This window comes from Rattus norvegicus, chromosome 1, assembly GCF_021556685.1.
Source record: "Rattus norvegicus strain SHRSP/BbbUtx chromosome 1, alternate assembly SHRSP_T2T, whole genome shotgun sequence".
NCBI lineage: Eukaryota > Metazoa > Chordata > Mammalia > Rodentia > Muridae > Rattus > Rattus norvegicus.
Genome location: NC_141534.1, coordinates 206,627,885 through 206,646,830, shown reverse-complemented (window position 1 = coordinate 206,646,830; position 18,946 = coordinate 206,627,885). Strand labels below are relative to the sequence as shown.

At 45.4% G+C, this 18,946-nt stretch overlaps 1 protein-coding gene across 1 annotated transcript; it reads left to right on the top strand.

Annotated features, from left to right (window-relative positions):
* Positions 1–1,271: 1,271 nt before the first annotated feature.
* Positions 1,272–18,329, top strand: Bnip3 (BCL2 interacting protein 3). Its single transcript, NM_053420.3, is given in 6 exon segments — positions 1,272–1,423; positions 9,943–10,090; positions 10,679–10,760; positions 14,952–15,058; positions 15,139–15,288; positions 17,351–18,329. Coding segments are annotated over 6 exon segments (564 nt in total). The 5' UTR covers positions 1,272–1,392; the 3' UTR covers positions 17,397–18,329.
* Positions 18,330–18,946: the final 617 nt, after the last annotated feature.

Genomic DNA, 18,946 nt, shown 5'->3' with positions numbered 1-18,946 from the left:
TACTGTAGGAAAGAAAGCTTTCAGTTAAGGGCGGTGGAACCACTGGGAAGCTGGGGCAGAAAACGAAAGGTTCAAGATCAGAGTAGGTTACAAAGTGAACCATGGAAAAAAGACATCAGATTCGGTCTGATGACAGGGCTCGGTGGCAGTGAACTTGCACAGCATGTGCAGGGCCCTGGTATAACCTCAGCACTCCAAACAAAGCAAAAAGGAAATCAAGGCTGCACGGCTATAATCCCAGCTCTTGGGAGGTGAAAGAAGTAGGATCAGAAAGTCAAGGCTAGCTTTTGATATGCAGCCTTTTCAAGGCCAGCCTCGGTTATGACACACAGGGGGAAAAAAAGAAAAAAACAAAACACCAAATGAAGTTGTTTGTAACCTGACCCACTGCTGCTAAGACAGTTTCTAGAGGTTCACACGCCCCTTCTCTGTCCTAGAACTGGATCAAGAGGGAATTCCAACTTCAAGTACCAGAGGAGCTACTGGGTAGGTTACAGGGAGGATGCAGAATCCTCAACACCCGCCCTCCAATGGTCTCTCCAATTCCATTCCTGTCTAAAAATGCTGTCCTTCTACGCAATTCGCCATTGGTGCTGCACAGGAATGCTGGCAAATTTTTTGTTTTGCTTTGTTTTGAACAGCCTCATACAGTGCAGCCCAGACTGGCCACGAACCAGAGCTGGGACTAGAGTTATACATAAGCACTCCCGCACTGCATTTTTATTAAAAATGCAACCAAAAAAACCTATCTGTTAACGTGCGTAGAGACAGCGAGACCACGCATGCTTCTGTCACTGGCGCCCGTACGTTCCGGAGATTGGGGTACTGTGTAAGGTCAAACGCGCGCAGGAGGGGCAGGATCCATACCCAACCCCAGACGCCCAAGAACCTGGCCGCACGTCCTCACGCCACGCCTACCTCAAAGCCCGCCCACGTCTGACCGTCTCAGCCTGGCTTCAAGACCCGCCCCTAGGGCCTCTGCAATGCCTGCACCTCGGAGTCCCAAGTCTCTGACATCGAGCCCCACTCCGAACCCCTCCTCTCCCCGCCTAGGGCCAAGCTACTCCAGCCTTAAGCACAGCCCGGGTCCTCCTCAGCACTAGACCTTAAAAACAACCGCCCTCCCGCGCACTCCTGCCTCAGGTCCCGCCCCTGCCCCGCGCACGCGCCGCACGTGCCACACGCGCCCCTTGTTCCTCCCCCCACCCGCGGGCCCCGCCCCCTAGCCAATGGGCTCTGCTGCGGTGTGCGTCCCGCCCCGCCCCGCCCCTTGTCCCCTCAATCCCGTGTCGCCTGGCCTCAGAGCTGAGCGGCGCAAGCTGCCCTGCTACCTCTCAGTGGTCACTTCCCAGGCCTGTCGCAGTTGGGCTCCGGCTCCTTTGCGGAGCCACCATGTCGCAGAGCGGGGAGGAGAACCTGCAGGGTGAGGCTGTGGGCCGAGAGGGGCCGCGGAGGCGGCAGGGTCGCGGGATGGGGTGCGGTGAGTGGAGGCCGCGATGCAGTTCTGTGTGGCCGGGGCTGGGCGGTGAGTCTCGGTGCATCTTACAGACAGTACCTTCACAGGCCGGTCGGGCCTTTTCGTGCTCTGAGGTTCACACTGTCATAGTTCTGTATTTTCAGTCTGTAGGTCAGGGAAGCCTCGAACTCTGCGATCTTCCTCCCTCTTCTTCCAGAGTAGATCAGATTTCAGGCCTTTGGCTTCTCTCACGCCTTGTTCAGCGTTGTTTAAGTGAGCCAGAGGTTGCAGGTTGAATTTTTCAGTGCTTTGATTGAAGTCATTAGTATTTATGACCGTAGTGCCTCTCACTTTTCCCACTTGGTACTGGGACAGAACCAGGTCTGAACGTGCTGGGTAAGCGCTCATTACTGAGTAACATTATCAGTTTTAATTTTATGCTTTAAGACATGCTGGCTTTGAACTTGGAATCCTCCTGGTTCAGCCTCTAGAGTAGCTGAAATTTGGAATTAATAGGGCTTGCTGCCGTGTCTCTCCATCTCCAACCCTAATCTTTACCCCTGGCTTGCTTTGTCATCACTTCCTGATAGAAGTGGAGGATATAGGGCTTCAGACCTCTGTCAACACTTAGAGTTAAAAAAAAAAATGGGATAGCCACACAGTGGTGGCACACGCCCTAATCCCAGCAATCATGAGGCAGAGGCAGGTGGATCTCTGTAAATTCGAGGTCATTCTGGTCTACAGAGTGAATTCCAGGACAGCCAAGTCTACAAAGAAACCTTATCTTGCAAAACAGAGTGGGGTAGGGCTGGTGGTGCAGCTCTGGAAGGAGGGTAAAGTGCTTACAATTAGCTCAGTAGGCCCACAGCAAGCAGTGAAGTAATTGTAGGTTAAAATAGAAGTGGGGCTGGGTGTGGTGACACCCATAAAATCCCATTATGGGGGTGGGTAAAGCTGAGTCTTGACAAATTCCAGATTAGCCTGGGCTACAAAGCAATACCAGGCTAGTTAGGGGGGGCTCTGTAGCTAGACCCTATCTCACAAACAAACAAACAAACAAACAGGCTCTCGGCAGGCACCCAGCCTTTACGGACTGTTAGCACTGAGCAGACAGCTGTTAGCTTTGCAAGGCCACCCTGGGTGCAAGTGCCAGTGTTCCTTTCTGAGAGCCCCTTGGTGAGTCTGAGTTGAGTCTTCATCCCAAGGATCCAACAACGGGAGGAGGATCCTGTTGACCTTTGTATTCTCTGAAGCAAGAGTTCACTAAGTAAAGAGTGTGTAAATAAACAGAGAGGTTTTCTAAACCCAGTGAATGTTTTAATGTTAGCTTTTATTTTTCCTTGAGACAGTCTCACACTCAGCGAACTCCCAGAGCTCTGCCTGCCTCTGCCTCCCTAGTGCTGGGATTAAAGGTGTGGGCCACAGCACCCACTTTCTTGTGAAGACTTGGTTTTAGATGTTTGAGATAGTGGTTTTTCTGTATACCTCTGGCAGTCCTGGAACTTATGTCGGTCGACTAGGCTGTCCAGAGATTCACCTGGACACCTGCCTGTGTCCTATAGTGCTGGAATCAAGATATCGTAACTCAGAGCAGGGCTGCATTAAGAGTTTTTTAAAAGGTTGTATTAAGATACATTGAGTGAACTGCACTTATTTATTACCCTAAACAAGATTTTAGTAGGCAGAATTTTATCAGCCCAACACATTATAGAATCTGTATTTTCGAACTACTGCCACAGTTAGGAAAAATATCTTGTAATTCAGGTTTTACTCCCTAATGCCAAATGTCAGACAGCTGGATTTTTTTCCTTGATTGTTTGAGATGTTTTTTGACTTTTCTCTTAAGAGATCAAGTGACAAGTCACTTTTGTAGCTAGTTGAACTTTTATTTCTGACCTGTATGTTATTAAGATTTCATCTGTGGAAAGTTTCTGAGTATTCCTGAGAGGGCTCAGTTAACAGACACTCAGTTGACAAGACACTCCAGACTGCTGAGTCATTGACAAATCGAGGTTGTCATCTGACGTTTCAAGGGTTAAAAAGATTTGTGTTTTTCCGTTTTGCTTATTCTATAAAAAGATGGTTACAGTGTGGAAACTCAGGCGAAGGATTTGGGCCATTGTTTGGGGCGTACGTGCAGCTCGGCACTGGCTCACTGTCTAGCTCAGGGTAGGAGGGGTCACTTGAGTCACATGGGGTATCTCAGCTGCCCTATGAAATGTGAATCCCAGCTTGGAGTCTGAGCTGAGGCTGCTCCTCTGTTTGCTGCTGCATGTTTACTTCAGAGGAGGCTGAGAGCTGTGGAAGCCTCGTTGGTAGGTGGGACAGCAAATATTCCCCATAGCAACCTCTGGGACCAGTTTTCCTGAAGGCGTTACCCACAAAACCGATTGGTCCCGTTCCCCCTTTACCTCTTATCCATCTTTTTGAAAAGTGTTTAGGAGCAGGGCCGGCTTCCTTCTTTGTATGACTTCAGGCATGCTGGAGGAGAGAAGTGTTGTGATACTTCTGTGCCTTAGTGGCTGCCCTTACCTTAAAGGGCCACTGCGTAGGTTCAGGAAAGTCTTCCCTCAGCCAGCTGCCTTGTCTGCAACTGGTTCAGATAAGTGGCTCTGTTGGTTATAGGCAAACTGTCACGGGCAGGCTTGCATGACGGAAGAACGTTGATACACTGGAGGGGTTTCTCCTTGGCTCTAGCTGAACCTCTGCCGATAGTGCCAGTGAGATCTAGAGGTTAAGTGGAAATAAGGATGACTACTTCAGTTAAGGACATGCTACAGACTGCTCAGTGCCAGAGGAATACCTGGAACCACCTGACTCAGGATGTATTAGACAGGCTCAGCCTGGCAGTAGGCAAAGCCAAGTTCACTAGTCTTAGGATCCAGTAGGTGTGAGGATGATGCAAGCCCGTGTTTGGGAGTTGGAGGCAGGAGGATCAGGAGTTCAATGCCAGCCTGGCTACATGAGACGTTGTCAATAAAATGCATGTGTGTGTGTGACTGAAAAGGAAGTCAGTAGTCCATGTTATATACCGGGCAGATTCTGTTCAGAACCATTTGCCAGCCAAGTCTCTTGTTCTGAGTTAACCCAAGGGGCCTTGTAGGTGTTGAGATCGCAAAGGCGGCTTCTGGAGAAGTCCCGTGTGGTTTGGGGCAGTGCTTCCCTCAGACTTGGTGTCTCCTTGCTTGGCTTTCTTCAGATGCTATAGCCAGTAGTACATCGTTCTCCTGTGGCATATTCCTGTTGGGCGTTTGTGGGCGTGCACTCCTTTCTGAGGACTATGAGCTCTTGCTGGATGCTGTTCATGCTTGAGCTTGTCAGCATATTTGCTTGAATCTCTAACTGCTTTCAAGTTGGGCTCAGCTTCTGGAAAACTATGGGAAAAATAATGAAGGTGATTCTCTTTCCACATTCATGATTGAGTCCTGCCATATGCAGGAAGTGGACAGGAGAATAGGACCCTGTGTTTCCTCTGCATGGGGTTCTTACGGGTGTAGTTATTAGCATTGACAGTCTACAGGTTTGCCTTGGGATATAGAGGGTAATACAGAGAAGGGACTCACTCCCTAGGTTGTCATGATGTAAGCAGTTTAGAAAGCAGTCTGACTGAGGTAAAGATAATTTAAAAAGACTTTGTGAGGTGGTCTTATGTATCCTAGGCTGTCCTTGAACCTAGTAAATAGCCCAGGATGACTTTAATTAAGCTTTTATTCTTTCCTCAACATCTAGAGCACTAGAATTACAGGCATGTGCCAGCACATCATTTCTGTGGCTCTATAAACCTCGGCCATAACTAAGCATGCTAGTCAAGCACCCTGACCAAGTGAACCACAGTCTCAGCCCAAGGAGGATACAAACTTGGAAGGCTGCCCAGTTTCACCTCTGACCAAAAACTGTATGAGAGGAAGGGTGACTGTGGCATACACTTCATCACTGACCAAGTCAGTGAAGCTAGGTAGATCCTACCCACAATCTGGAGCAGGGAGAACTGAGTGCACCCATGTTGCCTGCTCACTACTAGGTTTCTGTTTAACATTATCTGACTTTTAAGCTATTCAGGACCCCTTGACTAGGGAATTAACAGTCAAGATAGTGCTCTTATGGATAAACCCAACCTCATCTAAATAATTCCTCAGTCAGACGCACTCCCTATGGGCTTGGCAGGATAGCTAAGCAGGCAAGGTTCTTGCTGACAAACTGTTGATCTGAGTTTGGTCCCTAGAAACCCACATGGGAGAAGGAGAGAACCAGTTTTTGCAAGTTCCAATCAAATACTCCAAAAGCCTCTCTTCTCAGTTGTGTCTAAGTTGTGGTAAGTTGACAGTATCAACTAGCATACTGGCCAACCTGGCTTGTGGAGTAAGATTCTGTCTCCAAGACCAAATGAAGGATTACAGAGATGGCTCAGCAGTTAATGAACACTTGTTCCCAACTGTCTGCATCTTCAGTTCTAGAGGATCTGATGCACTCTTCTGTTGTCCATGGGCACCACTCACATACGTGGTTCACAATCATACATGCAGGCAAAACACTTATATGCATAAAATAAGAGCGCATTCTACTCAAGGGAACCTACCTGAGTTCAGTTCCAGCCACGCCACACAACAAGGAGATATTTATAAATAGGACTTGATTCGTATCTTGTTGGTGTAACTCAGGAATGGGAGAGTGGGGTTGAAAACAGGAATGAGGGCTGTGGAGGACAGCAGCACTGGTTGCTGTCTTGAGGCCTAAATGTATTAAACTACATGAAATAATTTGTGTGTTGATTGAGGAGATTCCTTGATGTTAAGGTTTTGTTATTGTTGTTGTTGTTCTTTTCCTTTTAAAAACATTTTTTTAAATTTATTTTTTTGAGACAAGGTCACACTCATGTAGTCCAGGCTGGCCTTAAACTTGACTTCAACTTCTCAGTGTTATTAGGATTGTAGGTTCACACCCACCTTTCGTGCTTGTTTAAAAAGATGAACACTTCTGATAAACAACTGCGGGATGTATGTAAATGAGAGAGTCTTCTCTGTTTTCTAGGACTTACCTTTCCGATCCAGTCACAGGTTAATGATAAAACTTGTTCCTTAGTAAATCATTCCTAGAGCTTTTGGGCCCAAGGTTTTTGCACCAGATCATTCTGAATGGGATTGTTTTCCCCTCAAAGGTGCGTGGGCGTTTTGCAGATGTCTGCTGCAGATCTGTGCCTGCTACACCCCCAGGGACAGGACTGCTCTATGTAGCCTTTACTATCCCGGAACTTACTCTGTGGATTAGGCTGGCCTCAGAATCAGAGATCTGCGTAACCACCTCCTGAGTGTGCGCCATCTCTGCCAGGATCCCCTATGACTTTTGAAAGCACCGCGATGGTGTGAATACTTACAATGCTGCCAGTGTAAGAAAAGCAGAGCCAGGACCCTGCTGCACTGTGATGAGCCCAGGTGAAGGGTCTGGTGAGGGGAACCGGCTTCCTGACAGACGGCATAGAGTTCGTGTTTGTCAGCTTCCACAACCCTGAGAAATAACTTTCTTACTGTTACAGCAGTATAGATTAGGACTAGGCTCCCAGTGTTTTCGTTGCCCCTTAGGCAGTAAGTGCACACACATCTGCCTGGTGGCTTAGTTCCTTATACAAGCTCCCAAAACTTGTGGGATTTCCAGAGTGCCTGCTTTTTTTTTTTTTTTTTTTTTTTTTGGTTCTTTTTTTCCGGAGCTGGGGACCGAACCCAGGGCCTTGCGCTTCCTAGGCAAGCGCTCTACCACTGAGCTAAATCCCCAACCCCGTTTTTTTTTTTTTAATATTCATTGATTGATAGATAGGTCTTACTTTATACACTGATTGGGTGTATGTGTGTAGATGAAACAAATCTAAGCTAGGAGTTTTACCCTGTTACTCAGGTCCACTTTGTAAAGAGTCCCCAAGAATGAGATGACTTATTTGGGACCCAGAGTAGCCTTGGGCTAGAGTTTGGTAACTAATAAGTTGTCAGAGGGTGGAAACTTAGGGCACCAGGGAGGGGAGGGAGTTGGAGTTTGGGCTATTAAATGAAACAGTATGTTTCCTTGAGTGAGTTCTGAATTCTAGCAAAGTATTAAACCAGAGGGGGCTGCAGAGACTTGAGCTTGTCTTGTTTTTGTGTTTAAATGGGGCAGAAATTTGTGTGGATAGCCTGTGTACTCTGTTCGTGGCTGGTATGAGATATGTGGTATCCTTGTGGGTTTCAGCCTTTAATTTATGGGATTTGGTACTAATCTTAGGAGACATTGTGGGAATATTAAATTCTTGGACTGCCCTGGTTGATTTTGGAAAATTGGTAGTGTAGGAGAATCTCTACATTTGGCATCAGGACTGGGTACCGGGAAGAAGACAACTTGATCTCAAACTGTTAGGCACTAGAAAAGATATGGGTAGCATTAAGCTCCATCACATAAATTGGGACAGGCTCAGATCTGAATACAAGATTGGCCTAGACAAAGGGAACTGGCCATAATGATTGCAGCTGGTCTTGAACTCACAGCAACATTCTTATCTTAGTGACTCGGAACTGCAGGGATTCTACGTGTGAGCCACTATCCCTGGCTTCTGGGTGTCATCAGACAGAAGGGAGGAGGTCCAGCAAAAGACATTAGGCTGGAACTGGAGTGAGTATAGGATTTCCAGATCCCAGAAGGCACTGGGGCCTGTGTACAGCAGCAGAGGGGCTCTGGGCTCTGCCCTTCTGAGTTGGTGATGTGCTTCATGTGGGCTAGGCCTGCTTCTCTATGAGGCAATCTGAGAGGCTAATGAGGGAAATCATCCTTATTTCAAAGTTTGTTGTATAATCATGTTAGTTTATTGAGAGGCTGTTGGTGGCATGAACTATAAATCCAAACTTATTTCTGGTTAGCTCAAAAACATTTTCTATAGGCAAATGTGAGTCAAAATAGACAGAATCTTGGGCCCAAAATGAGGCCCATACACATTTCTTACGCTGCCAAAGAAAGCACCAGGGTCCAGAGAGATGGGAGGGGCTTGCTGCCAAGCCTGAAGTCAAACCCAAATGATGGGAAGAGAGAACCCAGGTATTGCAAGTTGTCCTGACTTCGTATGCATACTGTGTGTGCACAGGTGCCACACAAACAATGGCTAAGTAGAAAGCAAGGAAGCAGCAGCATGGGGTGGGCAGCAGAGGCAGTCTTCAGTAAAGGATGCCCCTGTTCCAGGACATAGCATTCATCAAATTGGATCCAGGAGAGTGAAAGTCAGACTAGTATGAGGGTTGACACACTGTGTAGTAGCACAAACTCAAGTTGGAATTACATGCAGTCTGCATGGCTCTTTGTAGCACAAACTGACATAAAGCTTGGCAGTCCTCCTGCCTCAGCCTCCTAAATAACTGGGATTATGGGTGTGTGCTACCATGTCTTGCTGAACACACATTTATACACACAAACATTTGGCAGTAATGGGGATTGAACCTAGACTACAGCCTTACGATTTTATAAGGCAAGCACACTTCCATTGAGCTCCCCCCAGCCCTCGCTTTAACTATTTTATTTATTTAATGTATGTGAGTACATTGTAGCTGTCTTGAGATACACCAGAATCTGTTACAGATAGTTGAGCCACCATGTGGTTGCTGGGATTTGAACTCAGGACCTCTGAAAGAACAGTCAGTGCTCTTAACCGCTGAGCCATCTCTCCAGCCCAGCATGAGCCCTTAAATATTGTAATAGATGCATTCAGCAGATCAAACTGAAAGCAAGCCACAGATGTAACAGTACAAAGAGTTCATTTATTTTTGTGGTGTTGGAGAACCAAAGTCTACCCTGAGACTTCATTTTTAATGTGTGTCAATGCTGTGCTTCTATAGTGTAAATATTTGTGTGAGTACTTGAAAGGTAGATCCCTTCAGAGAGTGAGATATAACCAGAAATGAACTATTCTGTTTTCAAAACTTGCTAATCTGATTTCTGGTATAAATGCAGAGCAGTAATCAGACTTGTGGATTTTACAGAGCCCTAGGGCCCCGTGATCCTGAATGTAGAAACAGCTTGAGTTTAAGTCTTTAGCTAGGCACATTAGCCCATGACTGTACGCCTAGCGCCTAGAAGGCTGAGGCCTCTAGTTTTATGCCAGCTTAAATAAGATCCTCATCTTGGCCTGTGGTAAATCCACAGGTATGTAGAATACCTACATGGAATAAAAGAATGGCAAGAGATAACAGTGCAGTGTTTCAGCCTCAGGGTCCTTGCCTACTGGACCTAAAAGAGGCCAGCAGACCAGAAATGCAGATATCTGAAGTGGCATTAAAGTAGGGCCTAGAGTGATCTTTGGTATTTCCTGGGAATGTGAGTGGGTAGGTCTGTCTGTCTGTCTATATCTTTGTTTATTCATTGATTGATTTGGACAAGTATTCATTGTGTGGTCCTAGCTAGCCTTGAACTCAGAGTACTGGGATTAGTCGTCAAGCCCCATGAGGGGGCAGATTTCTAACTGCCCATTTTGTCCTCTTCAGGCTCCTGGGTAGAACTGCACTTCAGCAATGGGAATGGGAGCAGCGTTCCAGCTTCCGTCTCTATTTATAATGGTGACATGGAAAAAATACTGCTGGATGCGCAGCATGAATCTGGACGAAGCAGCTCCAAGAGCTCTCACTGTGACAGGTAGGTGTTCTGGGTATCCCTTACAGTGTTGATGTCCTAGTAGATGGATAATCACAACCGCATGTTTTTGTGGGTGGGTTCCAGGTCTGAGGCCACATTTGGGAGTAACTCCTGAGGTAGTCATTAAGCAAGGAACTCTGGAGTCTGCTGGGAGGAAGTGATTTGGAGCTCAGTCTGGAGGGACTCTATTAAACCTAGAGATAGATAAAATTGTTCACTGTGAGCACCAAGTCTGAGCAGTTTTGTTCATGCCCCCAGCTGGCTTCTGTTCCTAGGCAGCGTCACTAGGGAGTGAATCCAAGGTGTGTGGCTGAAGTCAGTGATCAAAGGTCAGATGCTTCCGAGGGCTAAGTCACAGATCATGCGGGAGGGTGGGGCTTCTCTATGGAACTGTCTAGTGGGCTCCTGTGTGCTCAGCTCAAAAGACTAAGGAATTGTTTGGCACTGGTCTGGTGAGGGGCAAAAGGGAAGAGACATACTTTGGAGGCTCCTCTGCCACCCCTTAATGAGGTAAGACCCCTGCTTGGAACTTATGCATCTTATGACACAATTGACACGCTGCTCCGTTTTGTCTGTTTCTTAATCAAGCCCACCTCGCTCCCAGACACCACAAGATACCAACAGAGCTGAAATAGACACCCACAGCTTTGGTGAGAAAAACAGCACTCTGGTAAGCCATAGATAGGAAGTGGCTATAAGGTTCAGTGCATCATCAGTCTGGTGACTCCTGCATTTGCAGCATATGAGAGTCTTTACTCTTAGTTTTTGAGGAAGGGTGTCTCATTCAACATGGAGCTCACCAGTTGGATAGATCAATTGGCTGGTGAGGTCCAGTGATCCTTCTATCCCTGCTTTCCAAGCCTGGGACTACAGACATGATCCATGGTGTCCCCTGGCATTTTATAAGAGTGTTGGATCTGCATTTTATTGTTTATTGTTATGTTTATGTTTATGTGTGTGTGTTTGAGAGAATGCCATATGTATGGAGGAATTTTAGAGCCCATGTTTTGGTTTTTATTTAGATAGGGAATCCCTATTCACCCCGTCTAGCCGGGAACTTGCTATATATTACCAGGCTGGTCTTGAACTTACAGAAAGCCACCTGCTTCTGCCCCGAGTGCTATGATTAAAGGTGTGCACCACCTTCTCCACTGGTGTTGGGGATCTGAACTGAGGGTCCTAATGCTTGTGTAGCAAGCACTTCATTTACTGAGCCATCTTCTTATCCACCACTTTCCCCTTTTGATAGAATTTCTAAAAATTTTTATATTTGTGTTTGTATATCTGTGTGGTATGTGCACATGAGTCCCAGGTGTTCAGAAGCCAAAGGCATTGGATCCCCTGGAACTAGAATTACGGGCAGCAGATCGCCAACAGGTCTGGGTCCTGGAAACTGAATTTGGATCCTCTGAAAGAGCAGCAAGTACTCTTAACCACTGGGCCATCTCTCCAGCCCTGGACAGCTCATTTAAAAAATATTTTAGAAATTAATTAATTGAGGAATCTACTTTGCTAGTGCTAAGGTGGTTATAAATATGTACAGCTACACCTGGCTTATGTAGTGTGTGTGTGTTGGGGGAGGGTGTTTAGAGCCCAGGACCTTGTGCATTCTGGGCAAGCATTCTGTAAACTGAGCTATACCCCAGTCTGTGAGCTCACTTTTCTAATATTAACTCAGAAACTCAAGAGGACTTCTAGCATTGTGAGATCAGAGCCTGTCTTAGTATTCTACTGCTGCGAAGAGACACTATGACCATAGTAACTCTTAAAGAAAACATTTAATTGTGACTTCTTTATAGTTTCCAAGATTTGGTCTATTCTCATCATGCTAGGAGCCACGGCAGACATGGTGCACTGAAGGTTCTGGGTCTGTAGGCAGCAGGATGAGGGAGAGCTTGGTTTGGGTTTTAAAACCCCTAAGCCCACACACCCAATGAGATTCTTCTTTCAACGAGGCCACACGTCTTAACCCCTCCCAAGTGGCCTTCCCAGGTGATTCATCATCCGCATGTTAAGTCGGGGGCGGGGAGGGGACTCTGTGATTTATCTATAGGGACCTGCCAAGGGCTCCAAACAGCATCTCTGTCTGTCCCATTGGTTTTCTGGATCCTATTTTCCAAGTGGTAGAGCAGCCTGGGCCTGTTGAAGAGCCTGCTCCTGCTGCAGGCTCCACTCAAAGCTGGGCTGGAGTAACTGTATACCCAAGAGAGGAGTACACCACGTCCAGAATTCTAACAGGCTTGCTAAACACCGTGTTCTTTCTTGGTGCTGGCAGGGGCCAGGCGCGGTTCCACCTTAGAAGGAATATCTTTAATGCCTCAAACCATTGGGCTTACACTTCACTGAGGTAGAGAAAGCCCTTGAATTTTGGACTTATTTCCCATTCACTAATGCACATATGTGTTATAAGTCCAAAGTTGATTAGTTACTACCTCCTGCTCACTTCATCCAATCATCATAATGTCATCAATATAGGGAATCTGTGTTATTTTTTTTGTAGAAGGGATAGATAATCAAGATCCCTTCAAATGAAGTCTGTTATTGGGCCTTAGTGGAAATGGAACATTTGACTGTAGGCAGCAGGATGAGGGAGAGCCATGAGAACATGGCTGCCAAGTTACCATGTTACCTGAGCTGCCTATCATGAGCTGGGTATTATCTGACCCACCAGTGACTGTGCACAGCAACAACCCATTATCAAATGGAAGTGCTATCTATATATGTGATCAGGTCCAAGTAGGTCCTAAACGCACAAGCAAGTTACGTGAAGAGGCAGCCAAAGCCCATGGCTTCTACTCCTATTACAATGCCATCTGCTGCCAAGCATGCACCTATAGCTTTATGGGATGAGCCTTACAATTGGTTGCGGAAGAGAGTAGGTCCTGAATTATTGATGGTTCTGCACATTATCCAGGCACCATCCAGAAGTGGACAGTTGTGGCATTATATCCACTTTCTGAGACAACCCTAAAAGAAACACCAATGAAGAAAAATCTTCACAGTGAGCAGAACTTTGGGCAGTACACAAGGTCATAACATTTTGTTTTGAAAGAAAAATGGCCCGAGAATCTGGGATGTTCATTATTCATGGGTTGTAGCTAATAGATTGGATTTGGAAAGAGCATGATTTGAAGATTGGTGAGCCTGATGATATCTTGGGAAGTATGTGGATTGATCTCCAAATGGACAAAGGATCCCAGGATACTTGTCCTGTGTAAATGCTCACCAAAAGGCGACTTCTGCTGAGGACTGTAGTAGACAGGATGACCCATTCTGTGGAGAGTCAGCCTCTTCCCAACCATCCATGTCTTTTACCTAATGGGACTGTGAACAAAATGGCCATGGTAGAAGAGATGGAGCTTATGTATGAGCTCAACAACATGAACTGCTATTCACCAAGACTGACCTGGTTATAGCTGCTGCTGGGTGCCAGATCTGCCAGCAGCAGAGACCAACACTGAGCCTCAGATATGGCACTGTTCTCTGGGGTGGCCATCCAGTGACCTAATGGCAGGTTAGCTACATTGATCCACTCTCTCCATGGAAAGGACAATGCCTTGTCCTTACTGGAGTAGATATTTATTCTGGTTGTTGATTTGTCTTAACTGCACATAATGCTTCTGCCAAAAACATCATCCACGGACTAAAACTTCTTATCCACTGTACTCTACATAGTATTGCTTCTGACCACAAAACTCACTTGATAGCCAGACAAGTGTGACAGTAGACCCATGACCATGGATGGCATCCACTAGTATTACCATGTTCCCAACCATGCTGAAGCAGCTGGCCTGAAAGACACAAACTTTTGAAGACACAGTGCCAATTAGATATCAGTAGCCTGGAGGGCTGGCACAAGGCTCTCTAGGAAGTGGTGTACGCTAAATCAGCATCCGATATGTACTGCAGGTTCTCTTACAACCAGAATCCATGGGCTCAAGAATCAAGGGGTGGAAAAAGGACTAGTTCGGGGTGGAAAAAGGACTAGTTCCCACAATCAACCCTAGTGATCTACTAGGAAATTACGTGCTTCCTGCCTAGAAGAGGGGTGTGTGTGTGTGTGTGTGTGTGTGTGTGTGTGTGTGTGTGTGAGAGAGAGAGAGAGAGAGAGAAAGATAGAGATAGAGAGAGATGAGGGAACTTATGCGAGGAGATAAAACAATCATTCCACTGGATTTGATGCTCTTAAATGCTAAGAAAGGAATAACAGTTTTAAGACTGATTGATCGGGATCCAAGGGGAAACTGGATTGCTTCTCCACAATGGAGATAAGAAAGATGTCTGGGGTACAGGAGATCCTTTCAGGTGTCTCTTGGTGCTACCATGCCCCGTGATTGAAGTCGGTGGGAAGCACCAACAATCTAACCTGGGTAGGATGACAAAGGGCACAGATTGTCCAGATATGAAGGTATGGGTCACTTCCCTCAGGAAAGGAACCCAGACCTACTGAAGTGCTTGCTAAAAGTGGAGGGAATATACACAAATTGGGTAGTAGAGGAAGTTGTTATAAATATCAGCTACTAGGGTCATGTGACCAGTTGTACAAATGAAGATTATAATTATGGAGTGTTTCTGTTGCATTTTGTTAAAAATGTGTTTATACAGATTTGTGTTTCCTTTACCCAATTTATCATGTAGTATCAGTTAAGAGAATATCAATGGTTATCATAGTTTAGTTTTAGATATTAAAAGAATTTCCCTGAAGGGACATTACCACCCAAATGCCTGAGTTTGTAATGCATTTACAGTTGTGGGGATAGTTAATACCATGTCAGGTGGGGTTCTGTTGAGCTTACTGACCTTAACTCTAGTGTGAATGTGAAAAACTCATCTGCTTTATTTAATACTTACTTTTCCTTAGTCTGAGGAAGATTATATTGAGAGAAGAAGAGAAGTTGAAAGTATCCTGAAGAAAAACTCAGATTGGATATGGGATTGGTCAAGTCGGCCAGAAAATGTTCCCCCCAAGTAAGTCTGTTTTCAACATTCTTGGTCAAGGTTTTTCCTTTGACAAGGGGACACTGATTGGTACTTTCTTTATACCCTAGGGAGTTCCTTTTTAAACACCCGAAGCGCACAGCTACTCTCAGCATGAGAAACACAAGCGTTATGAAGAAAGGGGGTATTTTCTCAGCAGACTTTCTGAAGGTTTTCCTTCCATCTCTGTTACTGTCTCATCTGTTAGCCATTGGATTGGGGTAAGTGATGTTTCTATGAGAGTATGGATACCCTATGACAGGGTGGATGGATCTTGGTGATTCTAGCCCCCAGCAATTTATTTCTGCATTGTTTATGGAGAGAGAGATGATACTTCCAAGTCACTGTTAGGTCAGGTAAAAATCCTGAGCTATGGAAGGCCCTTGTCTTTCACAGGGGTTCTCATGCTGGGTCTCTTTCTTGTGCCACCTCTACAGTGGGTGGATGATCCTGTCTTTTGGCAGGAATAATTAATTAAGGCCTTCAGGTTTCTGCTTTTGTATCTAGTTTAGACTAAAACAGACCAGGGAATACAGCTGTGGCTTCTCTAGATGGGACCAATGCTAAAGAATGGGTCACCAAAGGGACACTATGTATTCTGGGCTGGCCGCACAGGGATGAGATTGGGTTTCAGATCTTCCTGTGTCTACCTCCTGAGTGCTGAGATTACAGATGTCTGCGTACCCAGCGCTATATAATATTATGGCTAAGCACTCTACCAGCTGAGCTACATCCCCAACCCTTACTCTTCCTTAGGCCTATCTATACCCTCTGTCCATGTCAGGGTGAACTCACCCTGTATATGGAGAATGGCTGGGATGCCACTGTGGGCATCTGGCCCATGTTAGTTGGGGATATGTTTGGGGCAGAAGGCTCTGTAGTCTGCTTATTCTTTTCCCCAAAAGCTGTCCTTGTGGCTGACACTCAGTTTGATCTCTTGGGATTTTGTGGGTCTCATAGGTACATGCGATCCCAGTCCTCCCTGCCCTTATCTTTCTGCACTGCAGACCCTCAGCATACCTACCTATAGAGCTGCCTATAGAAATGAGATGAAATGGCTGCCTGGGTGCCAGAGGCTCCTCCTAGCTTGCAGGGCTGGAGTCTTACCTGCCTTTACCACTCTCCATGTGTAGTTCTCTCCTGGTGCTTGGTCTCACGGACGACAGGTGCATCCCCATCACCTGGGGCAAGCAGTAGGGTTCAGTGGCAATTGGGAAGCACAGGCAGGGGAATCCCTGAATTATAGGCCAGAGTTACTTATTGAGATCTGGTCTCAAAACACAAAATAGAACAGGACCAGCAAGGGGAAAAAACTTGTGGACAGGGCCTAGGAATTTGTGTGTTCAGTCTCCAAGCTGAGTTTTCTCTTCACAGAATCATTTCTGGATCTACTGTCTCTGTCCTTCATACTTCCCAGTCTCAGAACTTGATGTCATCTCTACCCAAGATCTCTTGGCAATTTCCAGTCTTTCATGAACACTGACCTCTTTAGTTTAGATAGTTCACTGCCCAGTCTTATTTCTTCCCAGTCTGCACAGACCTGGCCAGGTGGAATTCTTTCCAGTCATTTGCCTTCCTGATTGCAGAGAAGGGAGGCTTCATTACTTATTCCTTGGTTAGGCTTTGAGGTTAGTGGTAATGAACTGGATATGAAGCCAGCCTGCCCTTGCCCTTCAGCAGTGTGGCTCGTTTACATACAGAAGGGAATGCGAAGCTGTATATAATACTGATAGAATGTGGAATTGGTTTGTACTTAGATTTGAACCTGGGACCTGGTACATGGTAGACAGACACTCCGAAATTGAATTTCAACTCCTATTGTTAATAGTATTTTTTTTTTGTACACTCAATCTCTTGCACCACTAGAATAATTGAAACAATTGAAATTAAATTTTAAGTAAGAAAAATTAGACCAATATGAAATACATATTAGATGACTAAAAACACTTGATAAAGGTTGCAGACAGTAGGGCTGGAGAATGGCTCAGTGGTTAAGAGCACTGCTTGTTTATCTGGAGAACTTGGGTTTAAGTCCCAGCACCTACATGGCAGCTCTAGTTCCAAGGATCTGACACCCTCACACAGAGATATATGTAGGCAAAACACCAATGCTCATAAAAATAATAAAATCATAAACAGGAGAAAAGATTACAGTCATACTTTATCAAGGGTAAGGTAGCTAGCTAGGTCCCCTCCAAAAGCTGTGGCCATGTCCTGTTTGGGCCATGTGAAGTCACCTGAGAATTGTGAGACCTGACTGATTGCCATCCCTTTCCTCTCTAGGATCTACATTGGAAGGCGTCTGACAACTTCCACTAGTACCTTTTGATGAGACTTGGATCTGCCTTCTGCTCACACAGTGAGGATTCACGCTGAGCTGTGACAGCTAATTGAAGAGCTAGCATGATCCTTGGGTGTCTGCACTATGTGTGTTTATTTGTTTTGTAAATGCGGTGTTCCTGATTTAGTGAGACAGAATAGACTCTTACCACGACCTATAATTATACCTATGGGATCAATTAATAAGCATGTCAGACTGATGCCTATTGTAGCATTTATTAGTAAATTTCTTTGAATATATTAGATATAAATAGTATAAATAATTTTAATATAGTAGCAATAGTGTATTTAAAAATGATCTGTAATTGTAATCCAGTTAAGACACCTTACACTTCAAAAGAATGACTTAAGTGATATTAAAATCATTAAAGGGTTTTCCCCAAAGGAATTCTGTGGCCTTATAATCCTATTATGTAGTAGAAAATTAAAGGGTGTGGGTTATTTGTAAAGGCCTCTTACTTTATGAATTCAGTAGCAAGGAGAGACTAAGGTTACCCACAAACTCCACTTTGCAGTCCCCCTCTTCTTGCTTGCAGGATGAGGATTCCAGCCTTGCTGTCCACCATTACCTTGGATGGGCAGTTGTGTTATGCCTTTATCTCTCTGCTGAGTGAAGTTCTACGGTTTGTACTTAAATTTTGTGTGCTTTTAAAATCAGCTGTATTGTAAGCAAATCTGTCTACTTTAAAAGACTGGAAATGAAAAAAATCTTTGCCAAATTCTTTGGAGAATACTGGATTTGCATATGAATTAATCAGTATCCAGCACTTCTGTTAAATCAGGCGTCCTCCCAGTCTTCTCTTTTCTATAGCATGGCTTTAAAGCCTGCCTCCTTGACATGCTGTATATATTCTATTGTATTTGTTTCATTGTCCCACACTTAACTCAGGTGTGCTAAAAATAAAAGTAAATTTTAACAGTCTTTTGTTTATATTTACATGATTACTGGACATAGTGTATGGTGGGATGCTATCAGATCTCTCTTTCCCTCCCTCCCTGAGTCTTTACTATGTAGCCCTGCCTGGCCTGGAATTCAGAGATCTGCTTGCCTCTGCCTCTCAAGTGCTGGGATTAAAGGTATGCGGCACCACACCTGGAACTACATAATATTTTATTTTTTTGTAGTTTAAATGGTACACTAGCACATGGCTGCAGTCTAGCACATGAGTGCAGTACCCTCTGAGGCCAGAGTTGTAAACTGCCCTGCATGGGTGCTAGGAACCAAGTCACCTTCCTGCAGTCAGTTGTGAACTGTCTTGAATGGGTGCTGGGGCTGCCCCCCCGCCCCCCAATACTTACAAAAGGCCAGCTTTCTCCTGCTTCAGTCCTCATATAGTTCTGAATGACAGAAATATATTTCCTAATGGCTGGAGCTGGAGTGAGACTTTACTTTTTCTTGGAGATAGGGTTTTTCTGTGTTTCCTGGAGTTTTTATGCTTTATGTAGATCAGGCTGACCCTGAACTCAAACCTGCTTCCCTCTGCTCTGCCTCCTGAGTGCTGGGATTAAAGGTATGAGCCACTTTGTCCTGCAAGCTTT